This window comes from Cyclopterus lumpus, chromosome 4 (assembly GCF_009769545.1).
Source record: "Cyclopterus lumpus isolate fCycLum1 chromosome 4, fCycLum1.pri, whole genome shotgun sequence".
NCBI classification, from domain to species: Eukaryota; Metazoa; Chordata; class Actinopteri; order Perciformes; family Cyclopteridae; genus Cyclopterus; species Cyclopterus lumpus.
The window spans coordinates 18,028,655-18,050,306 of record NC_046969.1 but is presented as its reverse complement, the minus strand read 5'-3'; the positions used below and the strand labels follow the sequence as shown (position 1 = coordinate 18,050,306).

The window sequence follows — 21,652 nt, the reverse complement described above, 5'->3', positions numbered from 1 at the left end:
TTCACCGCGCAGCAAAGTTGAACAGTATTTCAACAACATCCTTTGTGTTAGTTTTAAGAATCTGCATATAGCATACCATGATGCTTAGGTTTCCACATGAGGAAAATAAAAGCCCTCCTTAATCTAATAAATTGATACTGACTGTAACACAGATGGTTGAAAATAGATAATCTTTAGTGAGACTTGTGAAGATGCTCAAATGATTCTAATTATGCCACTTAATGATAGGATAATAGTTGTATGGTGTTAAAACTAGACGACAATCAAATACATTATTCAGATGAATTAATTTAATCAGTGTTAACTAACTTAAGTTAATGGTAGAGAATCAACAAAATGGACAAGAATCAGTGAGCTTCAATGAGTATGTGACACTATGGATATTGAGTTTAACCAAAACAAGAACAAACAATTTATCTTGATACAATTTAATAGCGACAGTAAATCATAACATAAAGGACAACAAGCTGTGGGTTAAGCTTTTTCAGTATTTCCTTATTGTGTCGTAGTTCTACAAAACCAGTATCCCATATGTGACACCTGAACGAGCTAAAGCCAACTATAAAAAGTATTTGTCTTGGATCTAATTGACATCCACAGAAACGCAGCCACAGGGTGGCTTTAAGCAAATCATCTGAAACTGCTTTTTGTTGACAGAGGGATGTAAAGCGTCACCAAAGCTTAAATCCATACAGATGTGTCTGGCACAGTATCGTGGGAGACATTACTGACAGGCGAACACTTTTACACAGATCACCGGCTGAGCACTGCTGTCCAAGCAATCATGTGGCTGAATATATGTTTAAACAAATTAAGCTGATTCACTTTAAAGTGACTTAAGAGTTGAAAATAAAGAGATAAACAAGTACATTCCTCAAAATGTCACTATTCCATCAACCCAATGCAGGAATTATGGAATTGATTTTCAGTCTGCTGTTAGTGTAAATTTCCATGTTTAACTTTCACGTTTGATTGTTTCTGGAAAAAGATCACAATAAAAATAATGTACTAAATTGCACTGCCTCTGGCACTGTGACACTATGCTACCTTATGGGGCTTTAGAGGCATGCGAAAAACTATACAAAATTGACAACTTTGCTCCAGCCTCCTATATCTCTAATTAGTTCTGTGGCCTGAATTGCTCTTTTGTTCTGCATAAAATAAAGTAACCAATGAATCATAAAACTGATTAGAAATGAAAAACAAATCCAACATGCTGTTTTTCAGGGTTATAATCATGTTCAGATTAGAATAATTGAAATTAAATAAGATAATTTAGCGGGGAGCACAAAGTAACATTGCTCCACCAATCAAAACGTGTCTGTGATCCTGAATGTGCCTTTAAACTGATTAGGATTTGGGAGTTAGATCATGTCAACTGCTTAGACATGTTTATTTGGCTGGCAATAACTTAATGGCATATTTTTTCAAGTATTTAGAAACCACTGCCACCTCAGGAAATGAGACTTGTCGTTGAAGGCAGTTATTTCAACGGGAAAGTACATTTCTCTCAGCTGCAGACTAATCCTAAAATAATAAATCAATAAATCAAACACACAACATGTTTCACTTTTTACGAACATATTAGGTCCGCTGCCACCAAACCACATTCATTAAAGGAAGCAGCCCCCATCGAGTTGATGAAAGCCATCAATGGCAGCAATAAAATGTAAGACCCAGGGTAACATTTATAGGTCTTGGCCTAGCTTATCAGGAGTATTGGCACTATTATACAGCTATTGGCTTTAGGTGGTAGTTGAGGAGGTCTGGTGGAGTACTGCAATTTCAGTGGTGCTTGTTTAGGGATAAAAATTGCACTCACTTAGTGGCCATCATTGCATCTCTTAACGAGTCATGCCTGACCTTTTCAGTTTGTAATCCCTAGAAACAAATCACTGTCTACTTGGCAACCACTCGCCACTAGTTGCATTTGTGTACAAGTTGTGACCAGTTTGAGTCATTTTTAAAAGGCTTGAAACACGATTTCATCCAATAATTTCAATCTGGAAAAACATGTCCATCAATTTGTGTATCAGAATTGCCTTTCAGATTTCTTACCTTGCATCTGGCAAACCCAAATGTTTGACTTCCTTAACCTGGAGGCTGGGACCTCTGCTCTAAACAAACAGTGTAGAAACCCTTATATTTTGTCCAAAGGTATGTCCAAGAAATGTAAGTGTTTCCTCTCAAGTACACGTAGAGTATGTGCTCGTCCCTGACTGATCAATATTCCATCTGTAGAGAGGAATCCCAGCTATTGTTTGAGGCATTTCTCTGAAGCCATGAGCAAATCATACGAGAGATGAGAGGCTAAAGGGTTTGCAAAAACTCCACTCCACTAACACAGCCAGCTGATTCTGTACCATGTGGCAAGCCCAGCCAGCAGATTGTGCTCCATGCTCTGACCATTCTTTGTAATACAGTGGGGAATTTAAGTTATTCAACATTCATACATGAATATTACTATTGCATGAGTGAGATTAGATAAACAAATGTATATTCTCTTCCACATGTCTTTTTAGCCCACTTGTTGTCCTCCTGTCTACAACCAGTTATTTACATAGATAGCTATTGTTCTCTTCTGGCTCTGAAATTGATCTTGTACATAAGTATCTCGTAATATATATAATGCAGGACTTAAATGTCACCAGTTTAACACCATTGAACGGATCAACAGAAAGGGGCTCTGATTCTAAGTAGTTGGTATTCCCACATGAAATACATATTTTACATGATCTTTGAAGAATGAGGCTCCTGTGAAGTTTAGTAAGTGGTTTATAGTCCCACAAAAATCTCAATCTACTGGAACCACTACTTTTAAATACAACATAACTTGTGGAAGTTGAATGTATAATTGGAAACATTTACTGAGAAGAAGAATATGATGTGTCACTACACAAAGCCACGATACAGGAACAGAAACCTGTGTTGCCCCTTTTATCTCAACATCAAGGTTACAGTATGTTACAAAAATGCCTTCCCTGCACTCTTTATGTGGGTCAACATCTAAAAAGGATGGTCCCATGTCCAGCGACCCATTTTGACCAGTGACCTTGAGTTCAGACATTTAAAAAAGTTTGGTACAGTCATCTGGGTCAAAAGGGTGACAATCGTGTCTCTCCTGCAACCAGTTACAGTATTTTGTCTCTAAAGAGTAAAGAGCGTCTTCTACTTGTGTAGAAACAATGATCCGTGACATTTTGATTATTTAACTACTGTCTTGTGAATGTCACAAAAGATGGTACATAGCCAGTCTGCATTAAAAATGTAAATTGACTCATCATTAGTCAAAGCCACCCCATCATGCCTCCCTTGCATGGGAGGAATTACCCTGTAATTTCACACCGGTACAGTTTATTAATACCGTTGATTGTTTCAGTCTCTTTTTCAATGTAAATAGTCAGACAAAGACTTAAATAAGAATAGGCATACAAAAATGTAAAATAGTGCAGGTGCCACAGCTTGATGTAATACAAGCTTAAACAAAAATCTGCAATTCATGTGAAGCACTCTGTAAAAAACTGCTTCATGTGGATATCAAAGCTACTCAACTTTGGTCTCAAACACACACACATTGAATGCCGGTAGTCTTTGATGTAAAGCGGATACAAGACCCTTTTTAAAACCATGGCCATGAGCCCTGGGTTAGTGACACCTACTGTTAGTCTGGATGAGAAAAAGTCATCACTTTAACCGATAGAAGAAGCCAGCAATGTCTGACAAGTGCTTTACATTGTTCTGGGTTTTGAAGTCCATCTACTGAGAAGTTCACTGTGTGGTGCCCAACCCTAAAACCCAAGCCAGTTAGACAGCAAACGTCCAAAACATTCTTTTAATCTTTTAAAGAGTTATCTGAATAAACAAAACAGACCATAAAAGTCCTTGGCTAAAGAATTCATCATCGTTATTTTTGGTTGTCTTTGAAATTAGTAACTAAGACAGGAAGCGAAGTCACTGCTTCAGCAAAATTGCAGTTCTTCATGAAGACTATTTCCAAGATAAATTTTCCCACAATAAATACAACGTATTGCATGTGGAAGAAACTCTCCAGACTCACTACCACTCAAGGTCATAAAGTTTTCCAGTCCAATTTATGAGAATGCCATGTGTTACTTTCCAGTAAATAATAATAATAATACATGTATTAGTTTGGAGTAATGAACACACTGGGAGATTTTAAATTTATTTTCTGAGCCTTGAGATTAACAGCAACATTTATGTCCTCTGCCAACAAACAGCAGCTAATAATTAGATGAATCTGTTTGCATAATGCCGCAGTCAATCTCATCTGCTGTGTCTTTTTCATTGTATCTTCCAGAACAGGCCCACAGTCACCACATATTTAATCAGATGCTGCTGGATTAGGAAAGGAAACTATTTAAGGAAAATGTGTTTCAGCTGTTTCATTCTGTGTTCGTCAGGACAACAAAGTAAATAAATAAAGAGTAAATAAACTCCATCAGGTTCTCGATCACTGCTAAATAATAATAATCATTCCTAGAAAAATAAGATTCAGTTTAGCAAAAGTTGACCCAAAACAACACAGCAGGCGAGCCAAGACTGTAAGCCAATACAAGCCGACTGTGCCAGGTGGAAGACACCCTGGACACTGTTGGCTAACACAACACCTGCACATACGGCACAGAAGGAACATTCATCACTTTTCGAATTGCATCAAGTGCCATTCAGAGAAACAACTCAAAAAAAATGTTTCAAGCTTTTCTGAATCATCTCTTGCCATGCGAATGCTGCTTTGCTGCTGGTGTTGTCTTGGTAAAAGGTGTTGTTCATTTATTCTGAGAGAGACTGAGCTAGAGTGCAGGTGGCTTTTGGGACTTTATTAGGAGTATTATGATTTCAAGCAAACTCCCTCCACGCAAGGCTAATAATGCATTTTGTGACATCGTCAGCTGAGGAAATCAGTGGAATAAATGCCAAATTAAATTTCCTGGCAAGTGGAAATGTAAAAATCCCTAATAAGATCCAGCTAAAAGGCTTCCAGTGTGCTTCATGTGCAGTCTGAAGAGGCAGCATCTATGAGTCTATGAAACGTAGAAACTGAGAGTGATGAGCAGCAGTTTTATCTCTCTCTCTCTCTGGTCAGTAATTTGAATTGCAAGACAATGAGCTCCTTTCTGATCAAATATGTAGTCTCCTGTGACTATAATTCTGCCACATCTGTGTGGCAGAATTATAGTAACATTAAATGATTAATGCATATAATTAATGCATAATCTGTCTTCTGCCTATGGATAAATTGTGAAGTGAATGAATGTCTGAGGCTGGGGGGTCTGTCATAAGGCCGAGGTGAAGAGGATGACAATAGACTGGCAAAATCTATTCAACGTCTTATTTAATCAATTTTTACTGTTATGTAATGTTGCCTTGGCAATTATGGGAAAAGCTAATAAAAAAACGACGAGGGGCTGTGGGTGGCAGACGGGGGGCAGTTTTTGTATTGTGAAGGTCACATTACATTCTAGTTGCCTGCTTATAATCTTGTACAGTAGAGCAGCAGTTCGCAATGGCTGATTTTGATAATGCAGCTGCCATTGAACAAAAAATAACAAGAAGTTTGGGCTCTGTATGATATCCTGGCATCACAAGTACTTGATAAGTACTGCTGTGGACGACCATGCTCATCACTGTCTACAGTCAACCCTCCACATTGTGCAGTGACCCGCTTTTCATTGCCATGGTCTTATGGAAATGTCTTTCGTCGATGTGTTGTTACCGTAGACAGTTACCCACACAGTATTTCCATCATCATAAGGTAAAGTCTTTTCTGTAAGATGCCCTGGACGGGTTAACATTGCAGCTAAGGCTCAGCCAACAACAGGTAAATGTTACCGTTGTCGTAGTGGTTTTGGGTGCGTGTGTATCGTAATAGTTTTACAAGTATGAGTACAGGAGCACAGTATCAGAGCTGATACCTAATGCTGGTAGCGATGGATCCCTAGATTTGGTACATACTTGGCCATCGCCCAAAGTATAGCTGAAAACAACACCTTTGTCACCCACTCCCAAAAAGTAAATCAGGCATGCTCAATGGTATGAAATGTTCTGTGATCATTAGAAACTTGAGGTACCCATTGGCGTTTTCCCAAATCAAAACAATGTCCACATTCCGTGCTGCTCACCAAAACGCCACTTGACTTTACAAAACTCTCATTGTTTTATTGATTTGACTTACCTACTTCTTCCCGTCTGCTGGTACATTCTTAGTGCTTTACCGCCACCTGTAGATTAGTAGACATCAGTCATGTGTCTACAAGTGATCAAGAACTCAACAGTGAGCAGTATTAGCTCCTCTTCCTCTTTTATTCTCCCATAACTTTGATCTTTTTCAGTATTGAGCTTCACAGATCACAGCATGAGAACTGTCTGCAGTTCATCACATGACCTTTCAGGACTGAAGTTTGAACCTTTCATACATCTCTATGTGAGTCCAACATGTCTAATGTAGCTTTGATCAGTACGACCCGAGAAACATTACACCGGCCAGCTGCCCAGTACTCATGGACTTTCATCTGCCATACACTGTACATGAGTCTTAGTAAGTAATGTGGTCTGTGTAATGAGCTCTGTATGATATCCTGTGATCATAAGTACTTGATAAGTACTGCTGTCCATGCTCATCACTGTCTACAGTCAACCCTCCACATTGTGCAGTGACCCGCTTTTCATTGCCATGGTCTTGTGGAAATGTCTTTAGTCGATGTGTTGTTACCGTAGACAGTTACCCACACAGTATTTCCATCATCATAAGGTAAAGTCTTTTCTGTAAGATGCCCTGGACGGGGGCAAAAAGCACTGAGTTGTTAAACTGTCCTGACACAAGTCATTGTTGATTTCACTGTTGTAGGGGAAAGACTCTAGGGCTGCAGATAAGACTGTTGCCATGGTCCTGAAGGAGATACCAAGTAAGGCGTCACCAGAAGGGAAGCCCCTCCTCACAGTGACTACCAAGGTGGGCAGAACCTTTTCAGAAACCCCCTCGCCCTCCCCCTGCCTCCAAGTGGAACGTCCTCCTGTGTGATACTGAACAATAGCAAAGCTTTGAGTGTCCTATAGCTGACCTCCACTGTCTACTAACTCATTTCTTAAGCATTTTGACTGTTGTATCTAACAAAAAAGTTCATTTCTAGCTGCTCTATGGGGTATAAAACCCTCCTACTACATCACTACATTTACACAAACAGTGAATAATGATCTTGTGATCTATAGAAGCAGCCTCAAATTGCTGCAATTATCCACATTACTTTTTATCTTTTCAAATTAGCCTCTGAAAGATTCATGGTGCTCTTCCAGTTAACATTTATTTAGTATTTAGTATGTATGGGGTGAATTAACCAGAGGGTCACACACATTTCCTCTCTCATTCCTAATCAGGACAGAAAATAACCTCACATGAACTTTTTACACCTCATAAGCAGCTAATCCTCAACACAAACAGCGTGTTAACGCATTTCCCAAATGCTATGCCACACATGACATTGAGCTATTGATTGAGCTCTGTGTGTACAAAATACTGCAGCAAATGAGTGAACCCGCTGCTGAGCTTCTCTTTTGCTTTTTAAATGTTGTAGCTGAATGCAGTCGGTGCTCCAGTTTCTTGCTCTGTGCTTTATTGCTTTTTGTACTGTGTGTGTGTGTGTCCTTTTTGTATATTACATTACATTGTATATTACATTATATCTGTCTGTTGTCTGTTTAATGAGCATGCTTTATACTTGTTAAACTTTCTAATACAATGTCTTATTTTGATAAGTTGTCATACAACCAAGATAATGCTTCAACTGAAGTGGAGGGGATTTAATTATGCCTCAGCATCTTTGCTGGGAGATGGAAGCTGCTGAGTTCACACTAACAAGATATGACTTGTATATATTTTGTAAATATATAGTTAATTTTGTTGAATGTGTAAATCATAATTTGTCATAACTCATACTTTCTCATAATTACTTTATAAAATGGCAAGAACATTAGGGAAGAACAGCTTTCCTCTGCAACACATTTTTGCAATTAATTCTATTCCCTTAAGATGCAGCAGTGTCGCAAGAAAAAAAACTATATTATGGACAATAGATTGATAATTGTAGGTTATAAAATGTTCACCACCTGTACAGAGAACCCAGAGACAGGCTCAACTGAGAAAAACATAAACACATCCATGAGCACATCCAGCACAATAGTGAGGAACCAATATCCAGCTCATAAAGTTTAAGTTTAAGTTTAAGTTTTAATAAAGGTTTTCAGTGAGTGTGATCAAGGCAGTTTCAAAGGAAATATCTTCCGGTTCACAGGAATTACAGTCCTGCGTTTTCATTATCAAACAATGGTCTTTTGGAAATACACACTCAGACCTGCTCATGCAGCAACAGCTTCTACAGCCGAACAGACAAAGAAAAGAAGCACCTTTTAGAAACACAAACTTCATTTGCAAAAGTCAAGTAATACCAGTAACATCAGAGTGTTCTCAGGCATGTATTAGCCACAAACTAGATGGAGTAATGCCACCAAACATATCATGTTTTATGAAGCATGTTTTGTAGTTGTTAACGTCATCTAATCATAATTGTCATACTATTTGCCTGTAAAGTGAACAACCAATACCATTTAACCTGAACCAGCTAACAAGCTAACAGCTCAGCCATGCTGTGATTAAACATGACACACATATCAGAAGAGAGCAAAATAATTGTTACTTTTGTCTTTATTCAAGTTAAATCATTTATGGATTTTAGCTTGCTGCCCCTACCATTGACATATGGCAATATATTTAAATTATATATTATGGGTTATATTTTTCACCTGGGTCGGCCTGCTGAACCTGCTGCCACCGCGACCCGACCCCGGATAAGCGGCTGATAATGGATGGATGGATGGGTTATATTTTTGTAGATTATTAACTATTCTTTACAGTTAAACATAGTACTACGTTTCACTTCTACATTGTGCTACATGTATGCTAATATGCAAATAATTTGCATCAAAACAAGATTTGAATTAATGATCTGCTTCACCTGAATTTGGTGCATTTTCATTTTGTCTTAGTCTGTTGGTAATTATCACAGCTGATATTCAATTATAACATTTATTTAAATTGGATTTGGCCAAAAACTGAAGTTATTTCCAAGTAGCCTTCACTATAGGACAAAGTCAGACCTAAATGCAAAACTTGAGAAAAACGTTAAGTGGTATATTTACAGGTAAAAGTAAAAGAGCTGTACATTGTACAGTTGGTGTTTTTTAAAATACGGTAGGCATTGAGAATGCGTTGAGCTGGAAAGCCAGAGTTCCCAAAGCAAGTTGATAACCACGTCATGGTAACATTTATCTTTGACGCTTTAGAAGAACAAAGCCTGGCTCTATCTGACTTGCATTGTTATACAACCCTCTGGTAAATATGTCAAGTCTGAACTGAGCAAAACAAATAAAAAAAGATTAGGTTGCTTGTTTTTCTTTCTTATGTAAATAATGTATATCATCTCAACTTTGCTTAAACCCAGGAAAGATTTAATCCAATTTAATTTAATGTGGCCAAACACAACTCATGATTGCAGTGCTCTGCTGAGGCTGCAGTTTTAGGGGCAGCGTGTCCCATTGTGACGTCACTTAGCAAGTGAGAAAGGCTAAGTGACAGGCTGCGGCTCCTCACGCCAGATGTCATCTCAAGTCAAGTCAAGAGTGTTTGTAAAGCCAAATATCACATACGATGTCTCATTGGGCTTCTACAGAGCCATGGGTCTCAGCTCAGCCCTAGATCTCTGAGAAGATGAAGAAAACGTTAAAGGAGGCAGCATGAATATCAGCCATCGTATATAGGCTACACTTAACTATCTATACTGTACATAACAACACCCAAAACTATTATTTTAATAATTTATCATTCCTTAGTGCCATTACTTAATGTGTACTAAACCAAAACCAACCAACCCAAATTGTTTTGCTGCTTAAAGGATAAATGATGTGTTTTTTTTCTGATTTTCAACAAATTCCATGAAAAGTCCAAACTGCACAAAGAATGGATTCCACTACTGTCTGTGTAGCCAAATCCTGATATAAATGATCAAGGAGCCACCCTGTTTTACTGGGTGAAATATAGTTAATAGTTAATTTTGAGTCAATATCGTTCTATTGCCGTAAATAAACAAAAGTACCAAATGTGTTTAATATGCAGCTAGGAATTGTTCTTAACAAATGCAATATTCCCTCCTAGTTGAGAAATGTTTGCAAAAACTATTTAAAAAAAAAAAGAAAACTATATATTTGTGACCTGGGCCCTATTTCTCATACCCGGCTAACGTAGTTAGGAAATTATAACTGTTTCCACGGAGATAAGCCATGCCCCCTCTCCAGTGCGAATGAAGTGAATGAATAAACCACAAATAGTCGGGCAAGTAAACTCACGCTAGTAAACTCACACAAGTAAAGCGTTGCGAATATCCATGTGAACGCAGCATTACGTATTTAACTTGTCTGATATGTTGGCGGTGTTAGATTTTGCCATGATTATGGTCTGGAATTCCTCATATACGTTCATGATCATCTCCTGTTAGTCAGCGGAGAAAAGAGGCTCTTCCTTTGAGTTTATTTGCCATTGTGCTGTTAGAAAATCATGGTTTCAGTGATTGACGCTTCCCCCTTTTGAAGTCAGACGGGTACGCGCAAATATCCTGAGTACTGAAGTCTGGTTTGAATTAACGAGATTGTTTGAGCGCGGATCAGAAACCGAGTTAGCCTGATTTCAATCATCGGGTTAATTTAAGCTGGCTAATAGGACATTTGATTGACTTAGTTGAACCACGTACGTGAAATAGGGCCCTGTATTAAAAGATGCACTACTGCGTTTTTGACTTTGGTCTTTTCATAGGCTTTGCTGAATATAAGATGATACTAAATAATTCCACCCTCATCCTTAAAAAAAGTGAAATACACATTCAGCGTAAGTTCAGTGTTCGCTTTTTCACAATTTTATTTAAAATCTTGCGGCCAGAAGACAAATCATGTAAAGCCATCATGAGTCATAACATGCCCAAGCTGACTGAACTCCAGTAGGCAGGCCCGTGGGAGTACATGGAACAGATCATTGCCACCCACAACAACAGCTTTGAAACAACTGTAATGAGTAAACAACCTGCTTGCTGCATTACAGAGAATATTTTCAAAAGATATATGAGAATGAATAAAATAAAATTCAGCTATAAAAAAAAATACAGATTCTGAAGAGTTAAATGTGATATAATTCTTGATTACGTCTTATTCCACCTAAACTAAACACATTTAAAGATGTTGGCTGTAATTATTTCTCAAGACAACCATCCCTAACAAAGCCTCTAGCCTGTATTATTCTAGCCTCTGCTTATATTTTTCATCCACCTTTCCCTTTGTGTAGTGTTCCTTACTCTCCACCTCCCCCCTGTCCTCACCTCGACCTCCCCGCCTTCAAAGCTCTGACAAGCTTAACTGGTACACGGCTCCATTAACAGCAACATCTGAGAGATCTCTTGGAGTCAAGCCCAAGCGGCACAATTAGCTCAAGTTCTCCATTACATAATTTTCTACATCACTCCTTCAAGCAAACAAAGTGCCAACGTGATTTGCATAGGAGATGAGCAAAAAGGTAGAACAGAAGGAGAGCAAAAGAAGAGAAAAGGCAGAAGGGGAAAACGCTAACCTCCTTGTAGTGAAAGTAATAGGCAAACAGCTCAGGAAGCTGCTGCTGTCTTGGTTAATTGGCGTTGGCAGGTTACCTCCTACCAAAGTGCTTGATGCATCTCCCCAGACAAATGCGGTAGACCGTCGTCCCCATTTTCTGGATGATTAAAAGATGAAAATGCCGAGGTCTCATCTTTACAAGATCATTATTTAAAGTAGGCTCCGATGGCAATCACAGGAAATGCTTAGGGAAACAGCAACCGTGTAGTGTACTTCATCAGGAGACTGCCAGTGGTGATGTACAGCCACATCCTTGATCCTAAATGACATTATTAGACAATTATTAGTTGCGACCAATTATAAGTCACTCTGTCAGTCAGTAGTTTTGTAAAAGTCTGCAGCAACGCCTGTAGCTTTGTTAGACTGTACATGGATACAGCAGGGATTTGTGCTAAATGCTAGCATCGTTATGCTAACATGTTCACAATGACAACGCTAACGTGACAATATGTAAAACATTTTCATGTATTATGTTTGCTATGTTCACCGAGTCGGTTTACCATGTTGCCATACTAACGTGTGTTAATTAGCTGTATTAACTGTGAATCTTAGGTTGGTGTTGGATGAAGTGTTGGATGAAGTTTCATGTTGAACATGAAGGTGTACATTTCATAGTATTCCATCCTACAAATGTCAACGCATTTAACTAAAAAACCCAAATGTCAATCTCATGGCAGCACGAGAGGAAAAGTGACCAACATAATGTCCAACCGCGGTGCAGTGAATGATCAACCAAACAACTCCAGCTGCTAGCGGGGCTTAAAACTACAATACTTTATAATCCTACATAAATGCATCATTCAGTTATGCTGCGTTCACACCAAAAGCGTTGGGAAAATTTGCAACGCTTTTAACATCATCCGTAGGCTCACACAGCTTCACCGACTACGTCTGGATAATTGCCGCTTACAGCGCTACTAGAGTAACAGCAGCGAGTTAGATTCAACAACAATGTCAGTGATGACGGACGGAGCATCTCAACGCTGATTGGCTTTAGCAACTCAGCGTTGGGCGAATTTTTCGCTTTGCTGTATTTGCGTCTTTTGAGCCGCGCAATTCGCGTCATTCGCGACTACTCGGCGAAAATGTTCGGCATTCGTGTCTGTGCATTGACTTTGCATGGGATCTACTCGCGCGAAAAATTGTTAACGCTTTTGGTGTCAACACAGTATTAGGAAAGCAGCGGCTTCTTCTACCAGAGATCAAGTTTATAATCCTCACTGAGTCAATCAAGGGACAAGCTGGCTGCAGTTTATCACAACTAATGTTCTCATTTCACAACTAAACACCATGCCGTACTTTCTAAACATGACTCAGCAGGGCTCTTAGCCAAGATCCTAACAACTAGTTGTGTAATGGAACACTGTTGACCATCACAGTGGGAAATCTTGTTTTACTGATGATCGTTATCCGCCAATATTCAGTAAAATATGTAATCAGGACGTGCTGCACTTATACATTTGAAGAAGATGTTTACACAACAACATATATAGACAGTAGAGAGGGAATTATGACCGGTTTACAATACCTCTCAGCAGCTTTGCAAAAAATAAATAATAGTTTGGAGCCTTGTAGACCAGCTTTATAATAAACAACAGAAATTTGTATCGGGCGGCAAAAAAATGTGACAGGGAGTTTTATGAGCCGTTGCAGCACTATACTGTCAACATTTTTCATCATTCCCCAAATACCTCCTGACAATTTAATGTATTAGCTGCAGATTATGGTATGCTATAAATTTCCATCATGCTGCACCGTTGACAGTGCTGACCTTCACTCAGTCAGTCACAACATCAAAAATAGTGAGTCTTTTTTGCTCAAAGTAATACGAGTGGATAAATCCTAGCCATTTATCATGAGGGGAGTATTCACACAGACTACAGGGTTTAAAAGTTCACCTCATTTAATGCAGACTGTAACTCTAAGATGTTCCCAAAAGATGCTTCGCAAGCATCACAAAAATTGTTATTAATGGTTATTTTCCACTCAGCCACTGATAACATGTGCATTTATGAATGTAATTTCCATTGTTAAGAGATTCTGCCCCTCCAGTGTTCAGGTTGCATGTCTCCACAGGAGTACACTGTAATTGTACAGCTCAGCTGGCATTCGCGTTTAATGGACCAATCAGCTGTTTGGATGAAGCTACATTTGTTGAAACCAGGAAAACCAGAAAATAATTTCATTGCATTAAACATTGCTCTGCAAAGCAATGTATTGTGGTAGTTTGTATTTAATTGAATTTATATTTCAAAAGATCACTGATACATCTGAAAGCACTAACAGACTTAATAATCTAATTTGTTATTTCAGGACCGTTCATTACTGTAGGGGACACATGAATCAATTGAGTTATACATTTTCACATTGATGGTTTGCATTTTTGCTTAGAAAGTGACTAACAATTAATAGATTAGCTAAATTGATGCAGGTTATTTTTCTGTCAAGTATCTGATTTTGTACAACACCTGCCAGACATATTTGCATATGTGGGGGAACCAGATATGAAATATTTCAAAAGATGAAAAGCCATTTTTCTGAAAAGCATACCTTGCAGCCTACACATAACACAGTGAGCCCGACCTCTATACCCCCCTCTCATCAAAAACAACAAACACAAACATGCTGGCTAAAAGGAAAAAGGTGTTTTGATGTTGTAAATAATAATAGCAGGGCGGATGAATGTTGCCGTTTTTGTTTTCTCTAAATGACACGCAGGGCTTCTCTCATCTCGTTTCCAGCATTGGGTCTGTCAGTTTCATAATTTCTACCTATGTTTCAGGTAGTGTTTCAGTTGAATGTGGGCAAAAATCATCTAATTAATTAAAACAGCGGAAGCCATTTGAAATTATGAATTTCCTCCAATAAAGTCCAACAGTTGAGTGGTTATTATTCAGTTGTTTTTTTGAAGTTTTGAAGTCAAGAAGAAATTAGGCATCAACCTCTTTGACAGAACTAACAACTGGCTGAGTCACCGGCGGCTCAGCCTTCACTCAGACTCCCTTACACTTTTACAAGCATAGACCGTAAATCACTGGATTAATTTTCCCTTTAATAACAAAACTACTACGGTGTATTGTCATCATATGATTTGTCACTGCAATCCAAAATTGGTAAAATGCAGCGGAGGGTGAAATCATGTTACCTCACACTGAGACTTCCTGTGTGAATCAAAGCTTTATTCTGACACCACAGCAGCACAAACTCTAATTACCTATGCCGGGACAGCATTCTTGCATCGCAGCACAAACAAAGTAATGACCCCTCTCTGGATATTATTTATGAAGTTTTCTGGAAAGTTTCTTGTTAATTCTTTTGTGCAGCAAATATTCAATTTTATTCCAAACTAGTTATCATCATCTTCTCCATTTCACTTATCTCTTTGTTGGACACCATTATTGACAAAGTGCCAAGTGAAGAAACATTTCTGTTGTTGCATGAAGCAAAATTCATGAAATTCACCTCATCATGAATTATAATTAGTTTTCTCTTTTATTGAGGCTGAAGCCGAGCGCTAATTCAAAGCTGAACATGCTAAAACAACGTTATAAGAATTGCTTGTTTAAGAAGACCGCAACAGAAAATGTCTCATTAGTTTAGTTTAGGGTCTCAGATAAATGCACTATATCTGTGTGCATCTTACACCAAGACCGGGCTCCCAAATCCTATCTGGATATCTGTCATTATTTCAATTTGTTTTCTTAGGTCAGTCAATTAAATTCCTGGTGTCTAATTGAGCACTAACATAACTCACATTCCCATGTTGGATAACATACTCTACATTGCTGTAAGCAATTCTAAAAACTAATGTAATATACACTCAGTTGTGACTTTACTAGATACATCTAGCTAAAACTAATGCTGTTTAATATAACAGTCATGCAAGAAATCCTACTTTTATGAAGGTTATAATGTTACATTTTTTGGGTTGTTTTAGCATGGTGTGGATTTAACAAGCTGTGGATTTATAGTCTATATAGTGTGTGGAGCTTTTGTCAATGAGGTGTATCTTCTTTTTTTGTCAACCCATCTATATCAATGATGGAAGCCTCAATGACAGAAACAACTGAGTATTTGTTGATGCATAGGGCAGAAAGCATATAAACTTGAAATATTTCCGTACTTGGTGTAATTATGAATTTCTGTATTTATTCACCTTCCTTTGTTTCCACTTAAATTAGTTTTATTCAGGTCAGAAGAAAAAAAAAATCATTTTCAAGGAAGAACAATTTTTGCAATTACTAATCTTTCATAAAGTTGTGGGGTCTGTGGATCCCTAAATAATAAACGTGTAAAGCCAACATCAACACGTGTTAAATACAGGATGGATACACTAAACGTTTGTAATTGTAAACATAGGTACAGTGAAGACATGATATGAAAACCCCATTTACAACCTTTATATCAAGCTTATGGCGGGTTGTGTGCAGTCCATTCCATAATTGGTAATTAAACTTTAGCACCTTCATTTAAATTCTGCATGCGATCATGGCCTGGGGAGCTACAAAATGTTTCCTCTCCGCCAGCATTAAATACACGATACGCAGGCTGACAGAAGTGGTGGTGGCCTTTCCAAGAGACAACACTGTTTTTTACACAGTTATAACACATTGGTTGGTAAGTCCAGCTGCACCTGGAACATCGTGGCTTCAGGGTACCAATAATGAATTGGATGTAATCTTTTCTGCAGCTGCACAGGCAAGCCCACAAACTGGGCATCCACAGGCAATGTCATTAGCATGGTTCATGGTTTTGAAAGTGAGATAGCCAATAATAGTTAAGAAATTATTGTTTGGGACAGATCCAGCGGGTTTCTCTCAACTCATCTCAGTAGTTCTCTCATTGATTAAGATTCACTTTGGTAAACTGCTCATATTTCGTGTATATCGTAAACTGATTTCTTAAAGATATTTAGAATATTAAGAATCTTAAAGCGTAAAAGCCCTACACACCTATGGTCCTCTCACACCGGGGTTTTCACTTATCATACCTTAATAGACCGCTTCTGAAGGCCCGTTCACACTAAATTCAACTCCCCATTCATTCAAGTATCCTCTTTGGGTAACACATTAAGGCCGCTCGGACACAATCTGATTGAAATTTCTCTTCAATGTCCAGCCAAGAAAGACGAGTTGAGATTAACCACCTATTCAGAAAATATTTATTGTTTTTATTCATATTTATATCAAACAAGCAGCGGAGACAAATAAATGCTTTTTGGCTGTAGTAAGTGCCATGACAGACAATGAAATAAGTTAATAACAATTCGCAATAACTTACAACTTGTAGAATCATGTTGAGACCCGCTAGGTCCTGATGTTTATGTTTACAACCTTTCTTGTCAAACGTACGAATGATCTTTACAACACAGTTTGACTAAAACTACAACTAAAATGCCCATTCGGTTCAAAATAAGAGGAGGGTTTGGGAGGTAGCTCATTGCAGACCAGCTATATGTTAAGATTAATTACAGTCCAAGGAAAAAACATTGTCCAGTATTCTGCCTTATGTCAATGTTAACTGTTAAAGAAGCTGCAACATCCCTAACATCTGAGTGGATCAACACACACTTGAAGCACGTCAGCGTATCTATGTCAAGATGCTGTGAATAAATGATGTGCTGCAAAAGAGCACAAATGTGTGTTATCTTCCTAAAACGACACGCAGACATGTTGAAAGACTTTTGCAAAGCAGTGTCAGTATGGGCACACTGGTGTCAGTATGGGGACACTGGTGTCAGTATGGGCACACTGGTGTCAGTATGGGGACACTGGTGTCAGTATGGTGACACTGGTGTCAGTATGGGCACACTGGTGTCAGTATGGGCACACTGGTGTCAGTATGGGGACACTGGTGTCATCTGTATCATGCCCCAAAGGCCTGAATTTCACATAATGTTAAGATACCAGGGACTCTTGTATGATGGGAGTTTCATGCCTGAACTGTCTTGTCTGTTTGCCCTTCCAGCTGGTGAGTGAGCAACAAGAGAGCCGCCCGCTTTTAAGTCCCTCCATCGACGATTTCCTCTGCGAGACCAAGTGTGATGGGCTTTCCCGCCCAGTGACTTCCAACACAGCTGGTACAGTACACTAAACTTTCAGCCTAACAGTTGACATGAAAACATACCTAGATGATTACCCAGTATTACAAGTCATTTAAAATGCCCTTTAACTGTACTATTAAGACAGAGCTCCATGTCAAAAGAGTCATATGGAATACAAATGGAATATTTCCCTGCAATGTATAATGTAGAGGAAAAAGCTTTCACATACCATGTTGTGTTTGTTAACATGTGAGGGACTTGAATAACGCTTTGGTTTTTTATTCAGCTGGGTTGTGTGTCTATCGAAGACAACATCATACTATTGATCATGGTTACAAGCTAAACAAGAGGTATGTTATCTGATGTACATTAGATACATTTAGAAGAACATTTTAAGTAAATATTAAAGTTAATCTGTGGTATGTGTTTAACCACTCAGGCCTTTAAAATGTATTATTTTTTTCTCTCCAGAAAATCAGTCAAGGGAAATTAATTAATGATCCATCTATTGCAATTATCAGGTGTTGGGGGCATTAAGAAAACAGTTGGTCGCCCTAATATTCCTGTGCTTTTAAACCACTGCAGAAAAAGTGGCCACAATGAGATGATGAAAATAAAAAGGCAAACTGGCAAATCAGATTTGACTTGTAGCATCCGTGAAATGTAAGTTCATAAGTGTAGCCCTTAGTATATGTCTACTACTGTACATTATTTATGAATTCCAACCTTTTCATCCCGCCAATGAATAAACCTAAAATGAACTGGGTCAAAGTAGGTGTTGAGAAATTGCATGTTCTGACTAACAGATGCCGAGTAATAGTGCCATCTTGTTTTTTACATGAGGACTGGACCTTGATCACTGAGCTGTACCATCATTTGAATGACGATGATTTACAGAACCAGATTGCACAGCTGACATGTGTCATCTCCACACTGTGCTGATTCAGGCGGACAAAGCATGGGCGGATGTTGTGGGAAACGCTAAACCTTCTGTCTCCTCAGTGCCTCCTGCCGCTCCCGCTGACAATGCTTATCTAATTGGTCAGGCTCCTCAAAATTCCAAAAATGGTCACATCCTGTCTAAAATGTAGTCTCAGTGTAATATTGTTGATTTATGTGCAATTTAAAAGCCAAAGTAAAATCATCAGTTCCAAATAGTTATAAAAGAGGAACAGAGGTTTTCTCCAGCTGCTCTCACAGTCTAAAGACATGCAGGTGAAGAGAACGTGTGATTGTTGATCTGTTTTCACACTGTGATGGACTGGCACTGGAAAACACTAAACAGGAATTAGCAAGCAAAGAAAATAAATAATGAACGATAATTACCAGCTCAAATATGATAATTCACATGAGAGCGACACCACGTTGTGCTCTCTCTTTTGCATGTAGCTTTTACTTTTGTCTAATTTTGAGGTTGAAGACTATTCAACCTGAATTATAAATTGGTTTCATGGGTATCTGAGGTTTAGAAACATACTAGTCAAAAAAACATCTGTTTAAATTTAAAATGTAAGTAATAAAATTAAACGTATCCGCTGGTTGCCCCTAAGAAATAACCTACTGCAGTGTCCTTCCCACTTGTTTAGGATATTCATCAGTACTTAATTGCCAACATAGACAGAAATGTATTTTCTTCAAGAAGAGCCCTTCATCAACACCACCCATCAGAATCCCATCTCTCAATCTCAAGCATCAAAAGTCCTTTTCTCTCTTTTGTCAGCTATTTGCTCCAACAGGCCGGTTCAATGTTCACAGGAATACTGTAAAAACACAATGGTTCCCACATTTGAATTCACTTGAACACAATTGATTGTTTGAGATGTTAGTGATCAATCTCTTCTCTCTTGAAATGTATTGTTTGCTAAATGTTACATTGTAAATCTATATGTCTTATTAGGAAACATCCAAATGATCTTCAACACACGTACCCTGATCATAAAGTGTCCGTTTAAACTGGTTTGTCTTGTAAACGTAAGTTGGTTTTGGAAATAGGACACATAATGAGATCATTTAAGGGTTTTGTATTAAAATAAGTCAACCAAGTGTCTCCCCTGATTTGTAATTGTGCTTGCCATCTAAAGAGCACAAGGCATGGAAGACAAGCATACTCTCTAATTACGTAGAGATTTCAGTCAACACATGCTCTCAGTTGGTTGTCATGGAACAGCAGCGTGCCAATTATGCAGTCATGTGTTTGTAGTTTTGAGCTCGCATTGCACAAAGGACACAGCCAGGGTCCTGGGAAAAGGGTGAGAAAACATTGTAGGTTCCTCAAATAACCAATGCATAAAAATGCTGTTTAACTGGGGTTACTAGCCTCTTATCTTGGATGCAGTCTGAAAGTTACAGCAAACACTGGCATAAGCAGCCGCAGTGAATCTACTGCTCATTTGAACTGAACAACTACAACAAGTCAAACTACTAACACAGAAAATATTTAATAAACAAGATGTGAAAGAACAGTGTTAAGGAATTTATTTACTATTAAATACATCTACAAAAAATACATAATTTTGCTATTACCTGAGGTTTTAATGCAGCACAATAATTACCCAGTTTCATAAAAAAAGAGATCAGCTCAGAATTATAACACTGTTACAGTGTCTGCAATTGTGAAGCTGGACGACATCACAGACAAAAGTTGACCCTTTTGACAGAAGGCTCTGTCCTTCTTTGCCGCTCGAACAACTTGCGATTGAATTACTTAATTGACCAAACTGGAGCGCCTCAAGGGGCGGCCTTATCCTTTTCAGACTGTGCAGTGACCTGTAGTATATTTAGATTCTTTGAAAAGAGCAGCAGTACATTTTTTAGATGTCCACCAAGGGGGCAATACCGTAACAGCTTAAGTACCTTTGACAGCTCAACTCACAGTGTCAGAAAATGTGTAGATCAAAATCCAAACTTCATGCGGGACAATAAGTGAAAAGCTGTCGGAAAGGAAAGTTTACAAAATATATTACATGCTGAAGAATCTCAAACATCCCTTTGCAGAGTGAACAGTCTTGTCCAAACCACACAATGAATGCAGAGCTACCCAGATGACATTTGTATTAAATCTCACATCTTAAATTTCAAAGAGCAATTATGTAAGGCAACAAAAGAATAGAGAGAAAAAACATGGAATAAGAGATTGAGCATTAAAGGGCACTCAAAGCATCCATTTCTACCCGAATACTATAATGTGATACAGTGAATTTGCTCAGAAATCTAATGTTGGAAAATGGCCCCTTCCCCACTTCCTAAACCCTGTCTTCCGGCTCCCGTGATAGTTGCCACTACAACAGGTTTCTCCAGGACACATTTTGACACACACACAAACAGACTCACAAGGTGTATACAATTAACTAAACTACTGTGACCTCCCTCAGTTCTATCTTCAACACTGGACCTCCTGGATCTCAGTGAACATGGCGAAAGGAGGAGGAGCAAGGACAAAAGGAGCCCTCTCTCTTCCCGGTGCAACAGCCAGAAGAACAACTCCCACAGGAAGAAGACGGATGAGACGGAGCTGATCCAGGTGGAAGTTGAACAGACAGGACAAAGCATGAGGACCGCAGAGAGGGCATCACTAGACTCAGGTAGAGACGGATTGTAAACGTTGGATTTTTCACAATCTTTTAGAGAAGCCAAAAGTATAGACATTCCCCACATGCAATTTCTGGGCAAAAGAAAGTCCATCTTTTGGGAGAATGATGCAGATCAACCATCAGTCACTTGGTATCACTTAATAACGCATACACTAGAGTGCATAACCTGCATTTATGGATAGGTATCATACTGACTAGATGATGTGTGTCTTTACCACCAATAACTGCAACCTGTCAGTGTTTAGTATATTGATAGGACATCACACAGCACACAGCATGCAGCAGTGCCTTCGACGAA

General features: G+C 38.6%; 1 protein-coding gene across 1 annotated transcript in view; it reads left to right on the top strand.

Moving 5' to 3' along the window:
- Window positions 1-21,652, top strand: part of pex5la (peroxisomal biogenesis factor 5-like a) — a 79,008-nt gene that overhangs the window by 29,990 nt on the left and 27,366 nt on the right. Inside the window, exons 2-4 of the mRNA XM_034530883.1 lie at window positions 6,866-6,970; window positions 17,689-17,800; window positions 21,136-21,345. Coding sequence (XP_034386774.1) covers window positions 6,866-6,970; window positions 17,689-17,800; window positions 21,136-21,345 — 427 coding nt within the window. The remainder of the gene's footprint in view (window positions 1-6,865; window positions 6,971-17,688; window positions 17,801-21,135; window positions 21,346-21,652) is intronic.